Here is a 27442-nt window from a genome sequence, read left to right as displayed (position 1 = left end):
TTAAAAGAGGCCTAAATCCAGTGTTTTCAAAATATGCATATTTTTCATTTGTAATTTTGTTACATATATATAAAAACTGTAAAAGGATCAGATAACTTATAGATTATATCTAGAGTATCTCAAGCCAGATCAATAAGCCAGGTTAAGAAAATCATGGAACAGGGACTTCCCTGGTGATGTGGTGGTTAAGAATCCCTCTACCAATGCAGGGAACATGGGTTCGAACGCTGGACCGGGAAGATCCCACAGGCCTCAGAGCAACTAAGCCCGTGCGCCACAACTACTGAGCCTGCACTCTAAAGCCTGTGAACCACAACTAACTACTGAGCCCATGTGCCACAACTACTGAAGCCTGAGTGCTCTAGGGCCCGTGCTCCACAGCAAGAGAAGCCTGCGCACCGCAAGAAGAGTAGCCCCCGCTCACCACAACTAGAAAAAGCCTGCGTGCAGCAACGAAAACCCAACACAGCCAAAAATAAATACATAAATACATATTAAAAAAAAAAAGAAAAAGAAAATCATGGAATAGAGCAGAGGTAAATTCAGGAATAAGATTTAAAAACAAACAAAAGCCAAATGCCTGCTTATGCAAGTATTAAAGCCCTTGACTTCAAAGCAGCAACAGTGCAGTAACTGTGTGGTTAATCGTGAATTCCGGCTCACCTTCCAGCATCCTGGTGGCCCATACATACATTCATGAGTGTGTTGCAGACGAAGCTGTAGCGATTGGCCGCGTTGTCACTAAGGATCTTGCCTAGCATGGAGTAGTTGATGCTACGGGCTGAGGGATTCTCAATAAAATCCATCATGAAGTCTGGATCCCATCGCAAGTTAGAATTTGCAGGAATCACGTTATTATATATGGTTTGCTTTACTTTTGAACAGGCACTACTGAGGTTACGAGAAGAAGAGTTAAAAGACAAAACAAAATTAAAATAACTAGAAAGTTATTTCATTTAAGGACAGATTAAATGGCAGCTGTAATATATTCCTAGAGAAGGTTCGCATTATGGGTTCTGGATTCCACCTTCCTAATAATCGGCACCGGACACAGTACCTGGAGTGTTCTAGTTCAATAAATCGTTACTGAATGGGTGGAAGAACAGAACAAAAATAAGACATCTGGGTACTAACCTTAATTATTTTCTAAGTCTTTTCTACATTTACATGCTTTAAACATAAAAGAATCTACTAAGGCTTCCAACAACTGTCTCTGAACAGTGGTTGGAAAGTGCTATTACTTAAGAATAATAAAAATGGATTGGATTACACATCAGGAATAACTTGGTGTTTCAGTCCTGATCATACATCCTGTAAAGCTATTCCTCTCGGTATGCTGTATCCAGGGAGATTCACGTGCCACGGCTCCTCTGGACACCGTGGTACAGCTGAGAAAGAGGGGCTCACCCCCTGCCTTCAAGGAGCTTAAATTCTCCTAGGGGGATATGGGCAGTACACAGATTCTATGAGAGTAAAGAAACTATTATATCGGTCCTAAAAATCTATCACGCTGTGCTTCTCAGCAGTATCTGGAGTTTTTTTAGAGCTTGGCCTACCATATTCAGGGTTACATCTGAATAAGATGCAGAATATTGTTAAGTTTATAAAGGGAATTAGAAAGCAGCCCCTCGAATCCTGCTCTGCAGATGAGGCTGAAGGATGGCCCGATTTCAAAGCTCAGGTTCCATGTACACTTTGCTGTTCTTGCCCACTTGCTGTGGATCACAAATCCATAAGCAACATTTCACCTTCTCTATTCAAGAGCTCTTTTAAGCAGCAGAGAGGCTTTTTCTTTGAGATTAAGTTTTGGCAGCAAATTTATTTGTGATCAAGGTGACACATGTTCTAATCTTATGCACCTACATAAATAGTAGCCAGGAATGATTTCCTCAAAAATGAAAAGACATAGAGACTCTTTACCCTACACTGTTAACACTGACAACTGCTTTAAGAAAACAGCGATTGTTCAGTTCAATGTTTACTAAAATGTGACTTTAGACTTCCTCCTTCAGAATCACCTCTGGGGCATTTGTTAAAAATAAAAGACTCCGGGGCCTCACTGCAGGTATACTGAATCTGTACGTTTAAAAACCTGTCCCAGGTAAATCTAAGTATCAAAATATGCTTGGGAACCACTGGGCCAAGAGAGAGGACTAAAGCCACCCACTAAATCACAGCAATTTCAATCTTCTACCTTCTTTTTCTTCACAGACAACTCATATAAAAACTTGTCAGTGGTTGCTGAAGGATACAAATTTGCAATCTGAAGTCACGACTTCTCAAATTGACAGAATTATATAGTCCCCAGGGTTCTTAAAAATCTCCCTTTTCTGTGTCAACCCTTGCCACGCTCTACTCTACCTTTCACATAGTCTCACTTAGCAATAGTTCTTAATTTGTTTCACTTTCCTACTAAAAATGAAACAAAACCAAAATTTGTTTTCTGCTGGTTCCCTCCCTAAAATCAGGTCCCTGGTTTCCTCCACCTCCCAATACTCTGAGACTTTAAGGAAACAGAGTTCTGCCAACAGCAAAGCAGTATCTCTCTTCATTCAACTTCCCACTTAATTTTAACAATCTACCCATGTCTGTCTTTAGAAACCAAAAGAATTCTGCTTTTCTTTCTTAATTTTTATAAGAATCAGCGTCACTTTTCTATTAGTATAGAGACTTCTCTCAAGTTGATGCCCTCCTGCCTCCTCTCATAATGTTTCTGCACTGTGTGGTTCATGGTGAAGTCTCCTCACCCTTCATTTCTAGGCTTCATATTTTACTTATTACATTCTTTCCAGATGAGCTCTAGGTTTTAATGACATCTCAGAGGCCATCTAAGACACTCTCAAATTTTCATCACTCTCTGTTGCATGCGTATATGTAAAAAAAAAAAAAAAAACCAAACAAACCCAAATCCAACCAAACAAAAACCTCAGACATTTTCCATCTGAAACTGCATATATCAGAAAAACCTGATAGAGTAATGAAAGCAACACACACCTTGAGGCTGAAATGACCTATATTCAAATGTAGGCTTCATCATTTATTAACTTATGATGAGGAATAATCATTTGATAGGAAAAAATCACTTCTACTTCCCAGGGTTGTTGAGAGGATTAAAGATCTTGATGGAAATAACCCAGCCCAGCGCTTGGCACAAACCAGCAGCTCAATCAGAAGTAGATGTGATTAGTACACTATTTCCTCCAAATATTACTCTCACAAACTTTATAATGTTTCAGATCCAATCATTAAAATTGGTTTATTAGTATACTAATAGAAATCTCTCTGCATATCTAGCTTTTGTTTGACCATTTTTCTTTATCCCAAACTATAAATAATGCCTGACGTGAAGGTTTCCCAAGAGACCTGCAGTTCTCTTCCATGCCTTTAATCCAGGAAACTTTACATGGGTAAACTCCTTGTGATGTACCACGGCGCTGATGGCCAAGTAGCCCCTCAGTTTATTGCTGGCCCCCTAAATCTCCGCACATCCAGCATGCAGTACTTGAATCAACTCATCTAACGTGCTTTACTACCCTGAAGAAGCATTATAGGTCAAATACACCCGACTGTGGCTTTCTTGGGAAATTCACAGGGCTGTTGTAAGAACCGAGTCATGTATGAGAAAGCTCTCAGAAAACTGTAAGCTGAAACTGAAAGTTCTCTGTAAATTAATAGAAGAATACAAGGTATTGTTATTACACCGTTTCTACAGAAATATAATTCCTAAGACTCACTCAGGTATTCCATAAGGGATTATTTTGAAACCTAATTCATTTCATAAACACGTTCATATTTTTTCCCTATCAATACCATTAAAAATATCATGGTTTTTGTTTTGGGTTTTGGCATATATCTTTTTTTAAGCAGATTTTTTGCAGTGACCACTATAAGCCAGACACTGGAGCAATGAAGAAAATAGAAAAAGTTTCTGCTCTCAAGAAGCTTACATTCTAGAAGGAGCCAGACTACACACACACACACACACACACACACACACACACACACACACACACACACACACACAATGTATGGACTGGGCAGGAGGCAAAATGCTAAAGCTCAGAGAACGACAGAGCGTGGGGGGTGGGGTGTGCTATTTTAGATGGCGTAGCCAGGGAGGTAGAGCCTGGAATGAACTGTGGGAGTGAGCAACTGATGAAAAGCATTACAAGAGAGGTAACAGCAAGAGCAAAAGTCCGAAAGCTGGAGTGTGCTTAGAGTGTTTGGAGACCAATATGGAGGTCCATGTGGTTAGAATGGACAGAGGGAAAGAGGTGGAAGACAGGACTGGACCCAGTAGATCCTGAAGGCTAGGTAAGGACTTTGAATTCTATTCTGAGTAGAGGAGAAACCACTGGAAAATGTCAAGTTGTTCTTGTTTCAAAAGGATGACTTGTGAAGACATGTTGAGAATACACGAAAGAAAGTCAAAGGTGCAAGCAGAGAAACAAGATAGAAGGACACTGTGATGGTCCAACCAAGAGATGAGCATGGTGGGTGGTGGCAAAGCAATGAAGAGTGGTCAGATTCCAGATGTACCTGGAAGGCAGAGTTCATAGGATTTATAAACAAGTTGGATGCACGATAGGAGAGAACAAAAAAAACTATAGTTGACTATTCTTTCCTTGCCTGCTTCTAGATTCCAAATTTATTTTGCCAGCTATTACCATCTCCTTCCCTCCCCCGACTTACAAGTAATCATCTAAACTTCCGCAAACAACATTAAGTATGGAGTTTCCAGCACCTCTCTGCTTGTTGGGGTTGCAAGTGCTAAGATGCAGAGAATGACAGGGAGTCGGAAATGCTATGTGAAATAGGAAGTTCAAGGACTCAGAGAAGCAAATGCAGGGAGAACGTAAGTATGCAAACAGTGGGGAAACTGTTCCAAGTGAGGTAAGAGCAACTACAAAATACAGAATGTTTTCTCTTATATCAAAATTGTAATCAGAGCTAAACATGCACAGTAGTTTGGAACAGGCAGTTACAGCTACAATGAAAGATAATTCAATAGGAATTCTGGCAGACATAGTTAGGATGAACTTTCATTATTAAAAAGGATGACAATATCAGTTGGTTCACAAACAAATATAGGCATTATCCTATTCCTATCCTTTTGACTTTCTTCTACCCACCTGAAGAGGTCTCCAAATTTACTTCTGAGGTGGCTACATGACACATAGAGGTCATAGAGGTAGGCTAAGATGCACCTCTCAGGGGAAGAACATTCTGAGGGATTCACGACATGCTTTACCACACCACACAATCTGAGGAGAAAAATATACGAAGAAATGAGACACATACTTTGCTAATTTATGTTATCATTCGAATCTTTTAGCGTGAGAACGTGTCCATGTATTACTTGAGAAAGAAAAAAGATATCAGATTGTTAACACTAATCGTTATAGCAAGGAAAGAGTTGAATAAAATGCCAGTTTTCTATTATGATAGTGGAATACTCAATATCGTTTTAAAACTTCAGAAATGCCATTAACAATAAGACATGAAAGCTATTCCTCCGTACAGATAATATATAGGGAGGAATTCATCAATACAGTTGCTGTGACTAGAACACAAAAATTGTAGTAGAGAATCTCTCTTCAGTAAGAAGATTGACAAATTCGGGAAATTAGCAAAGGGTTCCACGTCCTCTTCGTAAGATTGACAAATTCGGGAAATTAGCAAAGGGTTCCACGTCCTCTTCGTAAAGGAGCAATTTCTTCAGGTCAGTAAGTCTGGGAAATCCATTTTCAAGACCACGAGCTGGTTCTGGCATGAACTTGATGAATTCATGCTTTGAGGTCACACTCTCCTTGTTATCCAAGCTAGAAACAAATTTATTTTAGTTTATCTTAATAAGAATTAAAAAACCTCTTCTTTTTATTGGCATTCTCTATAAGACCTGCAGTTCAGAAGTACCACTACTACTACAATTCTGTGCCTATTTCCCCAGATCAGAAAGATGGCCTCTTGGGCCACAATACATACAACATGAGAGTTCATATGATACAGAAGTAAACACCAGTGGTCCATCCACCTATCTGTGAGTCTGATTCCACTGCCATCTTGCATTCTGTTACAGGGTAGTAGTAGTGAACTACTACGATAGTGTCACAGATGACTCAGACTATTAAAGCTGAAAAGGGCTTTAGAAATTATCTGATTCACCTTCTTCATTTCACAAAGGGGGCTCTGAGGCTCAGAAAGCTGATGTAACTTGCCCACAAGGCAAACAGCTAGTTTATGGCAGCTCCAACGGGAGAAGTTAGGTCTCCAGAACTCCGGTCTAGAGCCGGCTCCACTGTTTAGGGGACGGGAGGGAGCCTAGCGTGTCAAGGCTGAGAAGGACACTGGAGTCACAAACGTCAGAGGTGGGGCCTAGGAAACTAGGCAAAGACATAGCCACGTAGCATTCCAAGCCCTGTGAACTGACATCAGCAGATGCAGGCAACTGATAAAGGCTGTCAATTACAGCAAAACTGTCCCACAAATTAAGAAGTGCATGATTCAATCAGCTGTTACCTATATAAACCAAAAAATTCCAGGTAAACCAGAAATTCCTGAAAAGGAAAGAATTATTTTGTGATTAAAATAAACAAAGATTTACTGAAAGTTTGGTAGGCATTTACTGTATCGCAGTGTTTCCTCAATATTTTTTTTCACTTGCTAGAGGTAAGAAAAACATTTTACATTGAGATCCAGTATGTTTATTCATGTAAGTACAAAAAAACCCCAAAATGATAGTTTTGGGGAAAATACTTATGCTTACTGTATATGATAAAGTAGAAATATAATAAAGTGAACATCAAATATGATTTTACAAACATTTAATAGAACACAAATTTAAAATATCAAAATAAATGATAATGAAATAAATTTCAAAATAACAAAGAAAAACAAAAAACCTTGTGAAAGCCTATTACATTCATTTCATGACCAACCAGTGTGTTTCCATACACTGTTTAAAAAGTATGGTATAAATCAAAGAGCATGAATGAGCTCCTAATTAGAAAGACTTCTAGCAATCTGGGAGATTTATTAGCTCTCTGATGTTGGGTACATCACTTCACCAACCACTCCATTTAACAGGCCTGAGTTTCAGTTTCTTGACTTGTAAAATGGCACTAATTATTCAACCCTACAGGGTAGTTGAGGGCTATAAATTAGTTCTATATTTCCTGGATTCTAAGATGATCATTTCCTTACATTTAAAAATATCAGGGATGTTTCCGATGTCACTTAGTAATAATCTAAGTGTATATTATCTGTGGCTGTTCTCTCATATGAAGACAAAGCATATGGTCCACAAAGGCTAAAATATGTACCATCTGACTATTTAGAGAAAAAAGTTTGCCGACTTCTGATTTTAGAGAAAAAACTGAGGAAAGAGGCAAGAAGGAAACATTAAGGAAATATTAAATGAGGTGCCTTCAAGTGATAATATTTGTTAGGTGAGGATGGGTACAAATACAGAAGAGGCACAGAAATAATAAACTTAAATCAAGTTCAACGTTAGCAAAACTCTAAGGGTATAACTGCTACTTAAGGCTAAAAGCTAAAGTCAAGAATGTATTTCTCCCCCAAGATTACAAGTAAAGATGTTTCATCTTGGGAAATGCAGTTAAAGAAAAACACAGAGTTAAGAGACAGCCGCTTGTATGAACTGAATGTAACAATAATTGGATTTGTTATGGTTGTTGATTAATATGGTTATTACAGAAATATCTTTGAGACTAGAAGGATATTAAAAAATACTCAAATTAAAAAAAATAATCTATGTGTGTAGAATTAATGTGGCAGCTTTTCTTCTTCTCCCAAAAAGCTGCTGTTAACTGGATGCCACTCTAGAACGGAGGATACATTGATCACACATGCTATATTACTAAAAAAAGGTACTGTGGAGCCAAAGAACCCCATGTTTCTTTTGAGCCGAGGAGGAAAAACAGAAGAAAAAGTAAAAGAGTGTGCCTTTCTTCTAAACATATAAAGCCCTGGAGAAAGGAGTCTGCAGTGGACAAAAAGGAGCTCAGAATAGGGTTTCTGACAGCTCATTATACTTCTCTGGTCCCAGTAAGCTTGGCCTCATTTAATGGAGGTGATGTAATTACTTAGCCCTACTTCTCTAATGGTAAAAACCTCAGCCTACAATTCACACAAACCGAAAAAGACTAAGAATCAAAAAAGTCATTTATTCTAGATTAACTCTTGTCAAAAATTTCCTTTAATTTATAAAAGAAATGAAATTGCAAAGGTAAATCTGTGAGATGGTATGTGTGCAAAACTTACTTGGTGTTGGATTCTCCACATAGAAATTGAAATTACGTGAGCGAAGAAGCAGTCACTTATTCACCACCCATAAAAAACCAGGACGCTGGGTAGCAGAAATAAGAGCAACTAGGGGGAGTGAAGAAGGCAGGAAGGCAAGCGGAGCTTTCGTGCTTTTAGCTCCCTTCTGATGAACGTTTCCTGGCACAAGTATTCTTTAACCGTGTTACATCTTTTTATGAAACAAACTATTATTTTTCTCTTAAAACCGCTACCATATTTCATCACAAATTACACATTCTGGGATATACCAACCCTTCAAACACCTGGGCTGTCTGATCGGGATTCAGGATCAGACAACTGTGGTATCGCCTGAGAACAGCCACGATGCAGACACACAGTCCTGTCGTGTAACTTCCTGCCAGGCTGGAGGATTTCAGGAGCAGTTCAGCTTCCACCACACTCAGTTCATTCAGGAGCTACAATGGGAGAAAAGATTGACATACAACCGCATTCTCAGCACCCCAATGAATTAACTGGGTTTTATTTTTAACCCTTTATCAAATTGTAGTTTTCCTTCTGTCTGGGCATCACAGCCCATGCAATCAAGAGGTACCCAACGCTGAAATACGAGGGTGAGTCAAAAATTATCTGCACTCTGGTTACATTAAAACTTCTGTTGACCACACTGTCTTATCAGTGCTTTCCATTCAAGGCTACTGTCTCCCCAGTCACAGCTGTGCAGGTATGAACCTGTTACATCAGTTCATTTGCAACTGTGGTGTGAGCAAAAATGGATGCCCCACTTGTAATTTGCACAAAAGAAGAGCAGCGTGCAGTGATTCATTTTTTGTGGTCTGAGGGCATACCTGGTGCCGTTATTTATCAAAGACTTTGTGTGCAGTATGGAGAAAGTGTTTTGTCTCGAAGAAGTGTATATGAATGGACAGAGAAGTTCAAGGAAGGTCGCAAAAGTGTGAGCCATCAAGAAGAAGCCGGACGCCTGTCCATGAAATGATTCTGTCAAATAGATGAGTGACAGTGGATTATGTGGCAAATCATTTGCAAATCAGCCATGGCTCTGCCTATGAAATAATCCAAGACAGACTTAGGTTTCAAAAATTTTGTGCTGAAGCCTAAACTTTGGATTAAACACAGAGGACTGCTATCCAAGGGCACTGTGATCTTGCATGGCAATGCACGTCTGCACACTTCTGCCCACACTGTCAACACTCTGCAAAAACTTCGTTTTGAGGTGTTAAAGCATCCTCCCTGTAGTCCTGATCTTGCTCCATCAGACCTTCTCCTGTTTGGTCCCCTGAAAGCAGCCCTGCGAGAACAAAGATTCACTTCTGATGAAGAAGTGAAGAGAGTGGTACATTTGTGGCTCACAGCTCAGCCTAAAACATTTTTTAATGAGGGAATATGAAAGCTTGTTGACAGATAGATAAAGTGTATTGAAAAACAAGGAGATTATGTAAAAAAATGATGTATTTTCTAAAATTTAAATAAATTCTATAGCCAGAGTGCAGATAATTTTTAACTCACCCGCGTAGTTACCAAAACTTTATGGTGGCCCAAAGTTCTGGACTGGATCCTTTCAGAGAAGAACACCCCTACCTTTGACTTTTTTCCCCCATTTTCCCCTCCTTTTCAATAAATGGAAGTTACTTATCACTATTGTATTTTTTTTTAATAAATTTATTTATTTATTTATTTATTTTATTGGCCGTGTTGGGTCTTCGTTGCTGCACACGGGCTTTCTCTAGTTGCGGCAAGCGGGGGCTACTCCTTGTTGTGATGCACAGCCTACTCATTGCAGTGGCCTCTCTTGTTGCAGAGCACGGGCTCTAGGCGCGTGGGCCCCAGTAGTTGCAGCACATGGGCTCAACAGTTGTGGCCCACAGGCTCTAGAACGCAGGCTCCATAGTAGCGGCACACGGGCTTAGCTCCTCCACGGCATGTGGTATCTTCCTGAGGCAGTGATCGAACCCGTGTCCCCTGCATTGGCAGGCGGACTTTTACCCACTGCGCCACCTAGGAAGTCCCACTATTGTATTATTATTAACAAATGTAATACCTCCAATAGAATAAGTAAAAGAAATCAAGTTTTATTTCTATTCGCTAATAACATAACAAATGAACTCAAGTATGTGTGTAAGAAAAACAGTGGAACAAATTAATGTTTCATATTTTTTTGCTCTTACTAAAATATACTGTATTATAAATAGCAAACAAACTTTCACCTTTCTCTAAGCAAAATAACAAAAGACAAACAAGAAATACCTTCAAAACACCCATGTTTTAAAATGACTATTATATTTTAGCACCAATTATAATTATTTAATGGAAACTTACGGACACAGCCGCAATTAAAACGCTAGTTGAAAATGCTAGTTGAATACTGTTTACTCAGAAAGTCTCAACGATTCAAAAATGCACTGGGTGGATCATTTTAAATTGTACAATGCCTAGGAGGTTTGCTTTCCTAAAAGAGAGAGAAGCAGGATCCCTTTTGCACCTGTATTGCGAAGTCAATGAGTCCATTGATATTCAGTGCTGGCTCCATGAGATCAAAGATGAGCTGAATATGATGCGCCAATGGGAGGTGGTATGAAGTTCCTGATGCAAAGCTTGTGATTTGTTCCAGTACATTGTTAGAGATCTGTGCACAGCAACAACAACAAAAGTGAAAGTAACTATAAGACCAGTATTCCAAATAACTTTTATTTATTAAATTAATTATTTTAGGTAAGAAATGTGAATATATATGTGATTCTGCTTAGAGGAAAGCTGAAACATATTTCTACAGAAAACAAAACCATGTACAAATGCAATAATATCCTTAAAACAACTATAATGTGAAGAAATAATCCAAGTTGTCATTAAGATCCAGAGGCAACTCTCCTAAAGGCAGAACAACTATAAATGCTAATTAATTTTCAGATGACATTTATTTGTCTACCGTTGGATTTATAAAAACAAAATAGGTTTGGTTTCTTCTCAATGGCATAGTATTTTTTTTTTCAGGCATCAACAGATTTCTCCCTTATCAACAGTAATGTAGGACTAAAATGTAATAATATAAGTACTGCATTATAGGTTATTTTATGTAGCGTTGATTATTATCATAAGGTAAAAATATTTCCATGATAAAAATTAATTCCTCTGAGGAAGGCGACCTGACCCTTAAAACTGAACAACTAGGTAGTTTAAGATGTTTCCAAATATGTTTAAAAAATGTACTTATAAAACAAGTAAAGCCAAAAACATATATTGCATGAAAGAGATTTCTAAGGAAATATCCCAAATGCATAATAAAACAGCTTTAATGGCTACCTGAGATGTAACTTGATGTTGATCAAAATATGAAAGGAGCTGAAGTTTTGTGAACACAGTCTCCAGTGTTGGAAATGCTTCCTGTTTGCTCTTCCTGGCTTTCTGTCCTTCATCTCCAACTAAATAAACACACAGTAGATACATTATTTTCCATTTAATTGAAGCTCTTGACTTTTTTAATGGATACTTTTTGTTGAAGTATAACATACATATGGAAAAGTGTACAAACTCACTGAATTTCTAAAAAATAAATTAATTCATGTAATGAAACTCAAATCACAAAAATTACATACCAAAACCCGAGAAAGACCCCTCAGACTCCCTGCAATCACTTCTCCCTCCTTGGAGAACCAAAATCCTGACCTCTGATGCCTTGGATTAGTATTGCTCACTTTGGAACTTTATACAAATGGAATCATATGATACGTACTTTTTACACCTGGCATCTTTCACTCAAAATTATGCTTCTGAGATTGATCCATATTGTTGAAGTAATCGTAATTTTTTCTAAAAATTCACAATTCTCATACATGGACTACACCTAAACTTTGGCTATTAATGAGAAGTCCCTCCATAAACACTTCTTACCCATTGACTTTTAAAATATGATATAAACAATGAATGGGGGAAAAAATCACCCAGGCTCACTTTGGTATAATAGGAAACTTCATTGGCATCTTCTTAGGAGATTCCCAAACAGTTTAGTACATAAACAAAGGAAATTTACACAATCCCTAACTTTTTTCAGGGGTAGGAAGGAATTAAATCTCTCCACATTAATGGAAAAGTGCTACCTTTATCAATTTAGCGTAAAGAAGTTTGAAGAAAATATCAATAAGAAATACTATAAACATTGCTTATTCCAGAGGGACTCTGGTTCTTAAGAGCTCTAAGGATGAGATCCAGAAATAATTAGGTCTTATTTTAAAATATTTTTTAATGTATGTATTTACAAACACAAACCTAAAAACGAAAAGGAAATGTTGGGTATGATTTCCAGGATCATTTCCAACACTGTGATTCTAAGTAGTCAAAGGCTACTGAGACAAAAGCTCTCTCACTCGCATCATCTTATTTGTGAAAGTTTAAGTTCAGAGAACAAAGGTCATTTTACAGATTGTTTTATTAAAGATACAAGGAAGATTTCACTAGGCTTTGCTAACGGCAAATGTAATGGTTTTAGAAAATGACATTAAGAAGAAAGGAGACTTCCCTTTCAAAAATAAGCAATTATGGCTTAGAGGCAAAAGACAAGCAAAAACACCCAGGCTGTTGTGTTTCCTAAAACAAACAAACTTAGAATTATAAGGTGCAGAGTAACATAAGGTACAAGATTGTGGGTCACTTTTGTCAAATATCACCAAACATAAGGCAAAGAATAAGAACGAGTTTCATGAAACCTACTTGTTTTCCAATATCTATTCTCAAAGGTACAAATTAAGTGTGGCACTTTGCCTTCAATATAGCTGCTCACATATTCTGAACATGTTTCAAATATCCAAGTTCTGAATTTTTCATTTACTGACATCATTAATCCAAGGCTGAAAGCTTATACCAATAGCCTTGGGTACCATGAAATTTGGAAGTGAAGTTAATATATTTATTCAGTCCTTCCTGGGACCGAAACCAAGTCTGTTACCAAGAAAAGTAACAGATTTGAGGATGGGACGTAGACCCAGCACAAGAATTAACAATTGCCTCTCTTTTTGGTTTGTTTATATTAATAGGCTCTATTTACTTACACCTAGCTAACTTCTTAAGACCTCTTACAAAAAAGATGCAATTGATTCTTGGCAATTTACAATCACTTTGAAGGAAAAATTTAAGAAATTAGTGGTGGTTCTCAAAGGAATACTTTATTTTAATGACATTTACATAAGAAACAATATAGTCATAATTCACAGATTTTCATCTGTTTTATGTTAATTAGCTTTCATAATATATATTATTGCTGTCTTGTTATTTAATTTTGGTTTTCCCTTTTTTTTTTTTTTAATCTCTATTCTTGGAAGTTTTGACTTTAATTGGCATAAAACTTCATAAATGTTTTGAAAATTTACACCCAAAGATGACTAGTCAATGTAAAGGTAAAATGAGATTGGACCATGTTCAAATGGAAATGTCATTCCAACTCCAGATTATAATTCCCCTCCCCTGAGAGCACTCCTAATGAGTTCTTCAAAACCATGTTTTTATGTGTAGCCAGGAATCAAATACATGCTAAGACAACTTCTGTTTCCCTGCCTCACCAGCCTACTCGGGTTTAAATAGTGACTTCAACTTAAGACTCTTCATCAGAAGGCAGCGCAGTACATCCCAAATTAACAAACATGTTTCTGGTTGAGGAGTTTTATCTAAAACGTGGGAAAGACAAAAATCCCCACTGAAGGTGCCCCTCTCCTCAGTGGTGCGTCTAGTACCAGATATCTCAAAAACTAGCATGGAACAATGATGCTCTCCTGGTGAGTTCACAAGCAAGAACTGCCTATTTAAAACACTGGTACAAAGATAGGACAGACGGTAGTCTAGCATTTTAAAAAACTCCTTGTAAAGGAAGGAAGTAGACTCAGCAGAAAAGGATACCACACTTCTTCCTTCCCTGTCCCAGCCCTCTCAGCCTTCCAAAACCAAACATTACACAGGATCTGGAAAGACTCTCTGAAAGTAATCCAGGTAAAGCACATATTACTGAACCTTCTAAAGGAGACAGTGTCCATCCCATTCCCAAATATACCAAAAGTAGTTTCAAATATACTTTGCCAGCTAGTTGCAGGGCTTCGGAATTCAACCCACTTCCTCTTTTCTCTAACAGAGAAAACAGCAAAACAACAGATCCACAGTTTTTTCAGAGCAGTCCTTCCCCCCACCTCCCCAGTCTCAATAATGACAACAGGGTTTCATTTCCTTCCCACAACCTTATGGAGCCTGTGTAGCACTAGCTCCTTACGTGACCACAGAAGTGAGTTAGGGAATGTGATGCAAATAACACGAAGGTAGCCTTCCCACTGTATTCTAAGACTTCAGACACCCAAAACACACATTCAGACTGGAAAACATGTCGCCCTCGTACCTTGTTTCTGCATCTGCACCCTTACTGATGGAGAGGAAAGAGAGCTATTGGCATTGGTTATATCTGTACTTTTCTGTAAGAAATCTAGTGTGGACAAACTCTAGTAATTCATCCAGTTAAAGTCCTAAAAACCGGATCCCCTGTGGAGAGGTTCATAAAACAGTATTTAATTTGCACTGAGCAACAAAGCAGGGTTCCTAGGGGCAGTTTATGCCATGTGTAGGAAAGTGTGCTGTCTGCACAGGGAAAATCTAAACTTTTTTTCCCATTGTATTATCTAGGTAATAGAGAAATAAACACCAGTGGTGGTAGTGGACTATACATAACGATATCATATTTTAAATCATATGACCGTCCAATAAAATAAACTCTGAAAAGAATAATTAAGCAAGTGTGAAGTGGATAATTACAAAATTCCAATTATGCAATGTGGTGACATAATACAAAGGGATAACTGCACTGTAAAAACTAGGTTAAAAGCTTAGGGAAAGAGCATTCCAAGGAAAGGCATTATGGAGCAAAGACCCAATTTTCTTTTCACTTGAAATCGTTTGGAGACATGGGCAGCCTCCACTGCCTACTGCAACTATCCTTCTGAGCAGTGTAAGAAAAGAGCAGCCACTACAATGTCACAACTTTTAATCATCATGTAAATATGCGTACCCAGAGCCAACTACAAGCTTGAAAAAGGATGGAATTGGGGGACTGGACCTCTCCCAGCCTAAGGGTTTTCCAACTCATTCTTCATTACTTTATGTATGACTACAGCAAAAAATTTGGGAAATACGGAAGAAAGAGGAGCAAATATAAATCATCTATATCTATAGAAGGTGCTATTTTAATGCAAGGATTACTATAAATGGAACCAAGGCCTTACAGTTTCAATGTGCTTATTCATATTTCAATGTGACAGTCATTTGGGGGAGGAAGCACTCTGCTGACAGTGCTATGTACGACTTTGATAAAGGCGGTGCTGAGGGGAAAGACACATGACAGCACAATGGGGGCAAATGCATTAGGGCTCTTTACCCCCTGTCTCTGTGGTGCTCTTCTTATTTAGGATTTTCAAAATATCTTTGGTAATCTTCTTCAGCTGATGCCTGGCTTCATCACGCTCTTTGCCCACTCCATAAAGAAGGATTGTGCGCTGGTTACATTCATGACTTGAAGATTCATCCTGAAAAACAGAAAATGCATTTTGAAACCCCTGTTTAAAGGGTGGGGTTCATGGACATGAAATGCGCTGACCACAGCATCTCCATGCTGGATTGTGCGGTGGTGGCATCCCTCCCACCTTTCAATTCACCTCAACCTCCACTGGCAACACCCTTGTTTTTCCAGTTTGGAACTTGCTAAAGTAAAAAAAAAAAAAGTGTCAACTGACCTGAAGTCTTAATAGAAGCAGTTGATGTGGGCGTACCCTACAGAGTAAGTTTTGACTCTTGATTGTTTAAAATTTAACATGGTGTTAATTTCACATCCTATTACAAACTATCTAGTTATATTTTTTTCCTTATGGAAAATGTTATTTCTTAGTAAGCTCGGTTTTCTGCATACATTAAAGATCTTTAAACATTTTATATTTAGAAGAAAGATCTTGCTAGGATCCTCAAGCACTTTTATTAAAAATAAATAAAACTTCCATTTACTTTCAGCATGACTGTGTAAGACACATATATGTTTGTTTCCAAATGGAAAACAACAGACATTAGGTGTGAGGGAAATAGCTGGAAATGCAAACACGTTCTGACACCACTTTCCTCTTCTGGACCACCTCCCCACACCTGCCCCACAGACACAGTGAATTCAAGCACAATTTTTCCTACATGGGAGAGGAAATTACTTGGTCATGGCATCACAGAAACATACACACCGCTAAACACATTCCTTAGCCAAAGTTAAAGAGTCCAGGATGTGTCCTCTCATACCTGGTTTTGAATTCTTCAGTCTAAATTTCTCTCTTGGATGCTATACTCTTCCATTTCCTTAGTAAAATTCCTAGCTCTGTCTTGCAGTCCATCTCCTTTTCTTACCATTTGTACACGTTTGCCCATGTGAGGTGCTTACTCTCCCTAACAGTACCTATCCCTAAACAGCTCACATGAGGAGAGTTTTTCCCAAGGAAAACAAACGGTATTGTATGCACATAAATTATTAGCGGCTGCAGAAAATAGAGCACTGTCTTTGTGACCTGCAAAGCTCCCATGTTTAATTTGGAGTACTCCAGGTGTGTTCTCTATACAAAGTAGCATTTTGCTTCTGTAGTCTTAAAGTAAGAGCCTGTTTCCTCTCAGTTTCTGTTATAGATCTCTCAGTCTCTTTTTGTCATTCTGTCTTTCTCCTGCCTGCATTCAAGGCACCACTTCTTGCACTGGTTCCTTTTTCATAACATTCTATCAGAAATGTACATTTGCATACTCTGCCAATCTATCTTGCTACCACGTCCACAAATAATTAATATTTCAGGTGTTCAAATTTGCTTCCTTAAGAAAAAAAAAAAAAAGCTAGGAGTAAGTCTTTTCTAGAAGCTGTTATTTAATGTCCTGAGTTCCATAATCTCCTCCAAAGTTTCAAAAGACAGACCTAACCACAGGATAAAGTCGATATAGGTAGTGATTTCTATATCTCAGTGACTTGAGCTACTTTGTTAATTTCCAATTTTTGTTGTCGTTACACAGCATTACTGATATACTTCCTTCTTGTCTGGTGGGATGTGTACATATAAGCTCTATAAAGGGAACAGAAGGGCAAAAAGGAAATTACAAAACTCAGATGCCAGTCATGTGCCCTGGTGATTGCTTTCCGTTAAGGCACCTGTCAGATGGTTCTAATGTAAACTTCTGTGCGAGGGATGATGAAAAGATGTTAGCCACAGCTGTTTATAGAGTACCCACCTACAGCAAGACAAGGTACGAAGAACCCTGAGAAAATGAAAGGATGAACGTTCCCTGATTTAAGGAGTGCAGAGTCAGTACAACACAAGTGGCATCTGCAGAGCTCGAAGCCTAAACAGGGATGGGGAGGGAAGGTATCCTGGAAAGACCCATGTGCTCTATGGACGTGGGGTTCTATGGCTCCACACTGTCCCAATGGCAGCCGAAGCTCAGGGCAAGAGAGAGCGGTGACTGTGTCCAAGCTGTGCCGCTCGCCAACACCATGGTCCAGGATAATGAGCCTTTCTGAGACTCGGATTCGTCCTCTGAAAAATGGTGAACACTAACTTTCTTATAAGGTTTTGGTGAGAATTGAGATATATCTATATCTGTAAAATGCTTAGTGGAAATCAGACATGGCACCCCCTGCTGTCCATTCATATTACTGCACCTCCACATTGGCCTGTAGGCACAGGGTTCTGCACCTCTCAACATTTCCCAAAGATGCAGGGCACTTCCTTCCTTTACTGATCTCCTCCCGCCACCTGAAATACTCTCAACAGCCTCAGCTCCACGTGTGGAAATGCTACGTACGGGGACAGGATCAGGTCCCTCCCTCTGTCACCTCAGTTTAGTGAAAGCCCTCACCGCAGAGGGAAGGGTGGGGAGGAGAGACTTTGCAGTTTTTACTGCAGTGTAATTCATCTATTTTCTAGGTATCTGTTTAATGTCTGTCTTCCCTACCAGACCATCAATATTGTGAAGGAGAACCCCAGGTCTGTTTTATTCACATTTACATTCTCCTTAATGGCACTGACTAGGCACTTAATAGCTGTCAAATGCATGAAACAATGAATAAATAAGTGGATTAATGAAAAAACACATGACTAAAAGAAGAGGGCAGGGATGAAGATAAGAACAAAAACTAGTTTTGTAGGAAACTTAACCTGATAACTAAGTGTTGAAAAAACTGAAGAGGAGAAATGAGAGGCTGAGAGAAAGTTAGACCAAAAAATTTGTAGGGTGTAAACTAGGTCTTCGTGGTGGGAATAAAAAATAAGCAACAAAATCAAGAGGTATCTAAAGGAAGTTAGGAAAAGATCAGGCACCTGAGAGAATGTGCCTCTCACTGGATTTCAAGATGGACTCACTAAGTTAAAATTTGTTGGGAGGAAAAGGAGTAGCTTATAAGAGCAGGGAGCTCAAGAATACACTGTTAGGTGAGAGGAATTCAAGGGGTAGGTGGAAATGGATTACAAATGTCTAGTAGTGGTTTGATGGCAGGTCTAACGCAGAAGTGACAGCTTTGGGATAAGAGCACTATATAACTGAACAGGATTCAAAACCCCCATGTTCTCTTTGGGCAGGGGTTGGGAGGGAAGACAGCTGTGGTAGTGAAGGGGATGAATAAGCCATCAAATGATGGACATACACTCTTTAAAATTAATAAATAACCAGAGAAGTCAAGGTCACAAGTGAGGGAAAGAACAGTTACCACAGTATTGAATACAGTTCGGAAGTCACAACAGATGTTAGCTTTTCTGACTTGTTTCTTAAAAAACAAAAAACAAAAACAAACAAACAAAAAAGTGTGAACCTCAAAAGAGAAGTTTCTCTAGAGTGGTAGGAGCAGAAGGCAGGAAACAGGAGGTTGAAGTAAGAGTAGATGGTGAAATGGTGAAGGTGAGGGAAGTAACCCATGCTTACTAGTAGTCTGGTATAAAGAACAATAGCTTGAGAGAAAAGTGGTCATTGTATGAGGATACCCAATGACAAACTTTGGTTTCAAGTGAGTCTCCATAAAGGAAATCCAGACTAGAGGGCAGATAACTGACAAAGGAGATGGGCAACAGTGACCTCTTGTCTGGATTAACTTCAAAAGACAAGGACATCTTTCTACTTAACCACAGACGAAAAAGAAAATTGGTGAAAATACAGGGAAATCTGGAGATGAAGAAGTGATGAACTGGAAGACGTTCATCGGCTCTGTTATGCTCAGGGAGTTGGGCCAGAAGCAAAGAAAAGTCATGAGGTGAGAGTGAGTGGATGGAATTAAAATGTGAGAGAAGCCTGCAGTTAGCTTGCCGGGAGGGGGAGGGGAGGGGAGGGAGCGGAGGAAGAGCCACCCAAAACACTGGTCAACCTCTGTATGGGGCATGAAGACTGTGTTTCTGATAGTTAACATTTTTTAGGGAAACCATGGTAGCCATTATTAGTCTCCAAAGAGGAAAGGCAAACACATTTTAAAAGCAACTCTTTTTCAATAGCCTGCAAGATTGGTTTACATCAATTTTTTGTGCATGAAGAAAATGCACAAATCTTTAAATAGCAATTTATACATGAGAATAAGGTCAATCTCAGAAAATGGACCAAATATTCCCAAAGGTATCAATGAGTTCTACTCTTTAAACTAAATATTGTGTGTGTGTGTGTGTGTGTGTGTGTGTGTGTGTGTGTTTTAAACCTGATTTTTTTTAAGCTCTTTATTGGAATATAATTGCTTTACACTCTTGTACCAGTTTTTAAGGTACACCAAAGTCTTTAAACTAAATATTAAAACACCCTCAAAGTTGCACAGTTGTAAAAAATCAGTACCAAAGAATTATTCTCTTGTTGATAACCCTGAAGTATACATTTGTTGGGCAGAGAAAGAATTCACAGGAGAGTCTATGGAAGTTTAGCTAACCCCTTGCACGCTAGCCCACTGCTGTCCTTGGGTTCAACAGGTCCGCTCCCCTGTCAACTGAGTTCTGAAAATCTCATCCTCCAGATCAATCCCTTTCTTCAGCTAATATCTCACACTTGCACTTAACTGATTCTTTTAAAAAAATTAGGAGGATGCACATCCAAAAACTCCGGAAGGCTTGTTGTACTATAGAAATTAAATGTCTGAGAAGGGAAAACAGGAGTTAACTGAAGGCTGATATTAGTCATCTTCATTACTTTAAGATAAGTGATTAGAAACGTTGCCAAAAGGTATGTGTGTATTTACAAGGATGTGATAACGGTGGCGAGATTATTAAAGCAGAGAACTCTCCTTTCATCTCCAATCATTATGTCTTTCAGTTGCAGCTTTCAATGTACCACATTACTCTGTTTAGAATACAATAAATTCAAATCGGCGGTACAGCAGTAATTAGCCTGGGCCGGGGGTGGGGGTGGGGGACCGCGCAGAATAGGGGTGCACAGCATGGGGAGGCTGTGTGACAGGAGCAAGGAAATTAGCAGCCCCTCCTCAGTACAACTACACCTGACCTGGAGTAACCTTTTCTACATCAAGAGAATCGGAGACTCCTTTAATTCGATTTCTAAAGGAAAGCTTTGTTCCCTAATAGCTTATAGTCCCCAGTATGGTTGAAATGAGGACTTTATCCAACACACGTAGAGCATTCTTAGAGCAGAGTGGCTGTTATGTGGTTTAACTATATATACGAGTCTTCTGCTTTCAAGCAAAACACTCAAGACAAGGATGACAACTAACTGGATCACCAGAGATGGTATTCTTTTTTTTTTTGGCTAAATACCACAATGGCCAATACTCCTTACTTTTGGAATTTATCTTATATCTGACCTAAATTTCTACGCTCTAACAGTTAAAGCCAAACTAGATGATGTGAGAACTGCCTTAAAAAGCACATGCTCCATCAAAACCTTCACTCATGTCAAAATGACTGCATTTCAAAACCATGGATGTTAGAACTAAAACAGCCTAAGAGCTAACCCAACGGCTTAATTACCTCTCCTTCCTCCTGTCCCAACCTGGTTTCACAAGAACCACAGGGTCCTACCATTTCACGGCATGGCCCTCTCTGTTCACAGTAACCCTATCTGAAGCAAATACATATTTTCAGATAAGCAGACTACCTTTAGTAGACTCGATAAAATAAAGAAACTAATTAAACCACTTGCATGTAAAAATTCCAGGGTATATGGAGTTAGTTCACTTTTCCAGTCATCCTCCAATGAGTAAATAATATTAGAGAAGGTTTACAGATAGATGTGGTTGTGAGTGAAAATCAGAGGAAAGAGAAAGTTAATTTAGATCAAGAACTGGAGCCTTTCATTTACCCCTCAAATGCCTAGTCACAGCCCTTTAGGAAGTAGTAAATGTAAATTCTCCATAAAGAGGCATGACTTAAGTATACTGAATTAGTGTTCCTTTAGTATGGCATGTTCATTTGTTGAAAATAGTCATGATTTTTTTTTCAAAAGCCTTGTTTCATCTGAAGATTTTAGAAACACTTCACAAACATCCTTTAAAGCTGACAATCTGATGTGAAGGCAAGTATGACTCTTATTTTCTTAAAAGAAGTGTAGCCATTCCATCCATGGCATTCACCTCTCACTGCTGGGCCTCAGTGTGGGGGTGGGGGGGGGGTGGGAGGGGTTGTGGAGACAGTGAGATGGGGAAGATTCTGGTACACAGTGGTCACAGATACAGGCTCTGGAATCAGACAGCACGGGTTGAATAGGGTCTCTAACTTCGCTGCTCTGCCCTTCAGTTTCCATCATCCAGAAAACAGAAATAAGACGAATATCTACTTCACAGAATAGTTGAGATCATAAAATGAGTTAATTCATGACAAGAAATCAAAAGTTAGCTATTATTATTCTCAAGTGTATGTAGCATAAAAGCTTTTTCAGAAAGTATGTTGTCTCTCTAAACCAACAAATAAGTTGATTTTCCAAGAGTATACCATCCAACTGACACCTCTAGATCACTAACAGAGAGGGATCATCACATGACTGACATTTCCAACTGAAATTACCCAGATTCATAGCTTGATTTCAAATCTGTAATGCCAACAAAATTCTCAGGTAGTTTAAATCAGTGGTCTTCAACCCTGAGTGTGTATGAGTGTCGCTTGGAAGGCACATGAAACTACAGGTGAGGGGAGCATCCCTGAGTTTCTGACCCACTGGAGCTAGGTTGGTGCCCAAGAAAGTGCATTTCTCATGACTCCCCAGGTGACCCTGAGCTGCTGTTCTGTACTGTTAAAAACCATCCTTGAAGATTATCTAACCTATACAGAGAAAGACACACTCAAAAAACTCTGAAGAAAGAAATAACCAAAACATATGTTCACAGCAAAGACACCTACCCAAATGGATCTGCTGGTAACAGGAGGACATTACAGTTTGAAATATTGTGCAAGTGTGTACATGTGCATGAATGCCCACAATATTTATAAAGGTAACAGTGATACATGAGTCCCCTCATGTAATGATTTATTTCCCCGAGAAACCAAAAGCAAAGTCAAAAGAAAAATAATAATAATTTGTTTATATTTAAATTCTACTCAAGAAAAGCATGAAAGACTTTTTAATAAGCCTGGCAATGGATACAACTGTTTTTCTTTCCTAATGTAATTTTAGAATCTTAAAATTTATAATGGGAGGAGACTGTGTTGCCTACAAAGAGTTGATCAAACACAGATTTAAAATAATGACATTATTAACCAGGGAAAAAAAAGAAAAACAAAGAGCAAGAGAACATCCCTAACAAGCACACATTTCAAGTTAATGTGATTATTTGTTAAAAGGCAATGTATCACCCAATGTTGAGTACAATATGTTTTCAGGTAAAAAACCATCTGAGAAAGCAAGTTTGCAACCTTCTCTAGGAAGCAGATGTCGACAGGCTTGACCTCAACTTGGATTTATCATTTGCATGGGAAATAACCCAAAGAACTCACAAAGCATCAATTCTATCTCAGGTTTCGGTAAAAAGCCACAAGATGTTAAATTGCTTTTTAAAAGATGACTTCTCACCCACCCTGCCCCATATTTCCCAAGGAAATAAAAGCAGAAGTCCTAAAAGCGGCCAGACGGAAATACAGTGTCTGCACAGCTTTGAGTCCACGGCATTTGAAGGTAATTTCTGATAGTTAAGTCCTCTTCCTCTCTCCCTCTATTTCTCTCTAGAACACTCAAGACCTTACTGATGAAAGCTTAGCAGATTCTCTATCATAAAGAGTGTGAACAGCTAAACTAAGACATTAAAAGGAAAATACCAGACACTACTCTGCAGGTTTTATTAACTACCGCTTACTGGATACATTCAAATCCTTCAGAATCAACAGAGTAACCAGGTAATTTTATATCTAGAAGTATCTGACAAGTATATGTATTTGCATTATGATGTGTGTGTAAATTTTTTTCAAGTTTTCTTAAAGTTGGAAACCTTTAATAGCAGTATCGATGCGGGTTCTTATATGGAATATAAATTAAAATATGAGCCACATTAATGGTGTTAGAGATAACCATTAACTTATTCACTAAAAAAAATTTATACAGAACATGCAAATAAAATTTAAATGGTCTTAGTTATTTTACCTTGAGTGTAAAATGAAATTTAATACAGATAGAGGGAGCCGAAATTCTCAATTTTAAGAATACTTGTTAAATAAGTTACAGTCTGTGCAAAATGAGCATTCCCAAAGTAGAATTTTCAAAATCATCAGGGCATAAACAAGGGCAAACAGCAGTAGCAAGAAAGGTTAAATCAGTGATCTTGTGTCACATACCAGGGTTTATTTAGTTGGTTTTTGTTGTTGTTGCTGTTGTTTTAAGTTAAACAGGTGAGGAGGTGTTGAAAATTGAAGCCATATTGTGACATGAACCTTGTTTTACTTTAAGTAATTAAAGGATGGAAAAAATAATTCCACTGACATTTGGGGGAACTTAGTGCTGCCTTTGTCATATTTCTATCTTTTAAATGGAAGCTTTTTTTTAAATTTAGATATCTGTACTTTAACATTACTGTCTTTTATTTACGAATAATATTTTATATAGCATCAATTCCATTTGTTTTTGATGAATTAAAATTTTACAAATTTCATTTTAAATTTCAAAACTTAGATGCCAAATAATGTATTCAAGTCAAGTGTTAATTTCCTTTATAGCTGCCTGTTGCGGTAATAACAACCTATGGAACCAGACAAGGACATGATTTTGGTACTTTATTTTAGTTACCATTATACACTCTGTAAACCTAGAAAGTATGCCCGGGCTGTTTTGAGCCATGCCATCTGAGAACCACATACAGAAGCCATTTCCTTATTTTTTTAGCATTTAAAACTTTGCACTGAATGATATTCAAGAAAACGTACATAAAACCTTAAAATTTACTGAGCAACGTTGGAAAAGAGATAGCTACACATGGGTTAAAATATTTTGATCTAACGAACAGTCTCTGTGAGGTTGATTTCCGAATGGATGACTGAGCAATAATGAGGCAGAAATACCTTCCAATTACGAAAGAAAAAAATTTTCTGCTTTTTATTTATTTAACAATAAGTCTTCCACAAGTAATCTTACACAAATTTCTTTTCAGTTTTTACTTTTAAAACTCTACTCGGCATTTATCAGTCATTTCTCCTTAGAACCCTTTGAAGGTACTAGAGTAAATGAAGTCCAGGAGTAAGGATGGACTTTCCCACTACTCAGGAAAAGTGACTATGAATAGAAACAAAAAAGTTAAAAGGCATGGACACGGAACTGGAGAAGAATAAAGCATAGCCCAAGTATTTCTCTTCTAGTTTTTAGGTATGTGCACTTTTGCCCAAGATCAAAAATGTCCTATGAGAGGCAAATATTCAAAAAATAAGAAATACAAAGTAGTCATACCCTCATATAATGTTCTTCAGACTATCTGACTTTGCTACAGATAGAATATTTGCCACCATGAAATAGTCTGAGATTTAATTTTCTGTGTTCTTACTAACTATCCCAATGAGGATCAGACACCACAGTTTTTAGAGAAGCCTGTCCAAAAATGTTACCCACAGAGATGAGAGTGAAATCAAATATCTGGGACTGAAAGCAATCATCCCCTCCGTCCCCCTCTAGGTGGCAAAGAAGAAACACAAGCCATGGACAACCTCACTGCTGCGGCTGGGAATGGCAGCCTGTGCACCAGAGATTACAAAATCACCCAGGTCCTCTTCCCGCTCCTCTACACTGTCCTGTTCTTCGTTGGACTCATCACAAACTGCCTGGCAATGAGGATTTTCTTTCAAATCCGCAGTAAATCCAACTTTATTATTTTCCTTAAGAACACAGTCATTTCTGATCTTCTCATGATTCTGACGTTTCCATTCAAAATCCTCAGCGATACCAAGCTGGGAACAGGACCTCTGAGAGCCTTTGTGTGCCAAGTGACCTCTGTCATATTTTATTTCACGATGTATATCAGCATCTCATTCCTAGGACTGATAACCATTGATCGCTACCAGAAAGCCACCAGGCCATTTAAAACATCCAACCCCAACAACCTCTTGGGGGCTAAGATTCTCTCTGTCGTCATTTGGGCGTTCATGTTCTTACTCTCCTTGCCTAACATGATTCTGACCAACAGGAGGCCAAGTGACCAGACTGTGAAGAAATGCTCATTCCTGAAATCAGAGTTTGGTCTGGTCTGGCATGAAATAGTCAATTACATCTGTCAAGTCATTTTTTGGATTAATTTCCTAATTGTCATTGTATGCTATACTCTCATTACAAAAGAGCTGTACAAGTCATACATGAGAACAAGGGGTGTCAGCAAAGTCCCCAAGAAGAAGGTAAACATCAAAGTCTTCATTATCATTGCTGTATTTTTTATCTGTTTCGTTCCTTTCCATTTTGCCCGAATTCCCTACACCCTGAGTCAAACCCGGGATGTCTTTGACTGCTCTGCTGAGAATACTCTGTTCTATGTCAAAGAGAGCACTCTCTGGTTAACATCCTTAAACGCATGCCTGGATCCGTTTATCTACTTTTTCCTTTGCAAATCCTTCAAAAATTCCTTGATGACTATGCTGAGATGCTCCAATTCTGCATCATCTCCAACCCATAAAAACAGGAAGAAAGGACAGGATGGTGGTGACCCAAGCGAAGAGACTCCAATGTAAACAAACTGAGGTAATATTTCAGCCTATTAGTGTTTGCAACTCCAAACAAGCACCATGTGCTTTCACATAGACAAACACTATGTGAAAATATTACCACTGACTAAGAAGTAGCTGAGTTAGTAACGGTAACTCCTGAAACAAGTAACAGAAGATGACAAGAGTAAATGCTCAATTACCTGTCCAGTATTAAAGCAATCTTAAAATGCAGAAAAATAACCGAACATGTAGCGGTGCAGCAAAACAAACTGCACCCGGTCACCACGCCACATGCAAAACTACACAGAAGTCAGATATGTAGCGTTTTGGCAAAATGGGTAACCATATACGAACATTTACCCTAATTTTTTAAACAAATTATTGATCACAATGCTCTTATCAACTTACAATCAACTAAGAACAATAAATCCGATAAAATCTTCAACCAAATGTAACACTTATATACATATTTATGTATATGTACTTATACATGTATATATATCCCAGTCCCTTACCCAAGTGCTGACCTATTGTGATACTCATTATAAAAATTTAAGTAACTGGGACATGCAAAGAATAGTAACTACTAACTTTTCATTATAAGCAAAAACTTAAACAATTTAAGCTAATTGAAAGCGTAATAATTTCAATCAGACTAAAAATTTTTTTCATTAAAAAGAGGTTTTAAAACTACCTTTTCAAGGAAAAGAGCAGAAATAGCAAACAAAGCTATTAAAATGGAGTTATTTTATGACATTCTTATACCAAAAGCTTGTGAATATTTCCTAACACCAGAGAAACCAGTTTACTAATATTTTGACAACTTTAGTAAATACAATACCATCACTGACACTTATTATTAACTAGCTTCTAGAAACTACCTGTGACTTGGGTTAATGAACACTTCCCTTATTAGAAAAACAAATTAAATATGATTATGCAGTTGAACAGTATAACTATTAACAGGAAAGTGATAAAAATGTTTGGAATTACCTGTCTGTCATTTGTGTATATAATAAAAAATTTAC

General features: G+C 38.2%; 2 protein-coding genes across 5 annotated transcripts in view; one reads left to right on the top strand and one right to left on the bottom strand.

Moving 5' to 3' along the window:
- P2RY12 (purinergic receptor P2Y12) overlaps positions 1-27107 on the top strand; it is a 45892-nt gene extending 18785 nt beyond the window's left edge. Inside the window, exons 2-4 of one of the 4 annotated variants that reach the window (XM_057737856.1) lie at positions 23470-23636; positions 24930-25092; positions 25396-27106. In XM_057737856.1, coding sequence (XP_057593839.1) covers positions 25419-26438 — 1020 coding nt within the window. In that variant the 5' untranslated portion in view covers positions 23470-23636; positions 24930-25092; positions 25396-25418 and the 3' untranslated portion in view covers positions 26439-27106. Of the gene's footprint in view, positions 1-4639; positions 4856-23340; positions 23419-23469; positions 23637-24929; positions 25093-25395 lie in introns of all 4 variants that reach the window. The other 3 variants (XM_057737855.1, XM_057737857.1, XM_057737854.1) reach the window with 3 other exon arrangements.
- The window catches only part of MED12L (mediator complex subunit 12L), a 329018-nt gene that overhangs the window by 63104 nt on the left and 238472 nt on the right, over positions 1-27442 (bottom strand). The window contains exons 17-22 of the mRNA XM_057737852.1: positions 15701-15848; positions 11602-11720; positions 10784-10927; positions 8578-8741; positions 5133-5264; positions 664-891 (exon numbers count right to left, since the gene is read on the bottom strand). Of these exons, the coding sequence (XP_057593835.1) occupies positions 664-891; positions 5133-5264; positions 8578-8741; positions 10784-10927; positions 11602-11720; positions 15701-15848 (935 nt within the window). The remainder of the gene's footprint in view (positions 1-663; positions 892-5132; positions 5265-8577; positions 8742-10783; positions 10928-11601; positions 11721-15700; positions 15849-27442) is intronic.

The sequence above is a fragment of the Hippopotamus amphibius genome, chromosome 6 (assembly GCF_030028045.1).
Source record: "Hippopotamus amphibius kiboko isolate mHipAmp2 chromosome 6, mHipAmp2.hap2, whole genome shotgun sequence".
Classification (NCBI taxonomy): Eukaryota; Metazoa; Chordata; class Mammalia; order Artiodactyla; family Hippopotamidae; genus Hippopotamus; species Hippopotamus amphibius.
This window is presented reverse-complemented; position numbering and strand designations above follow the sequence as displayed.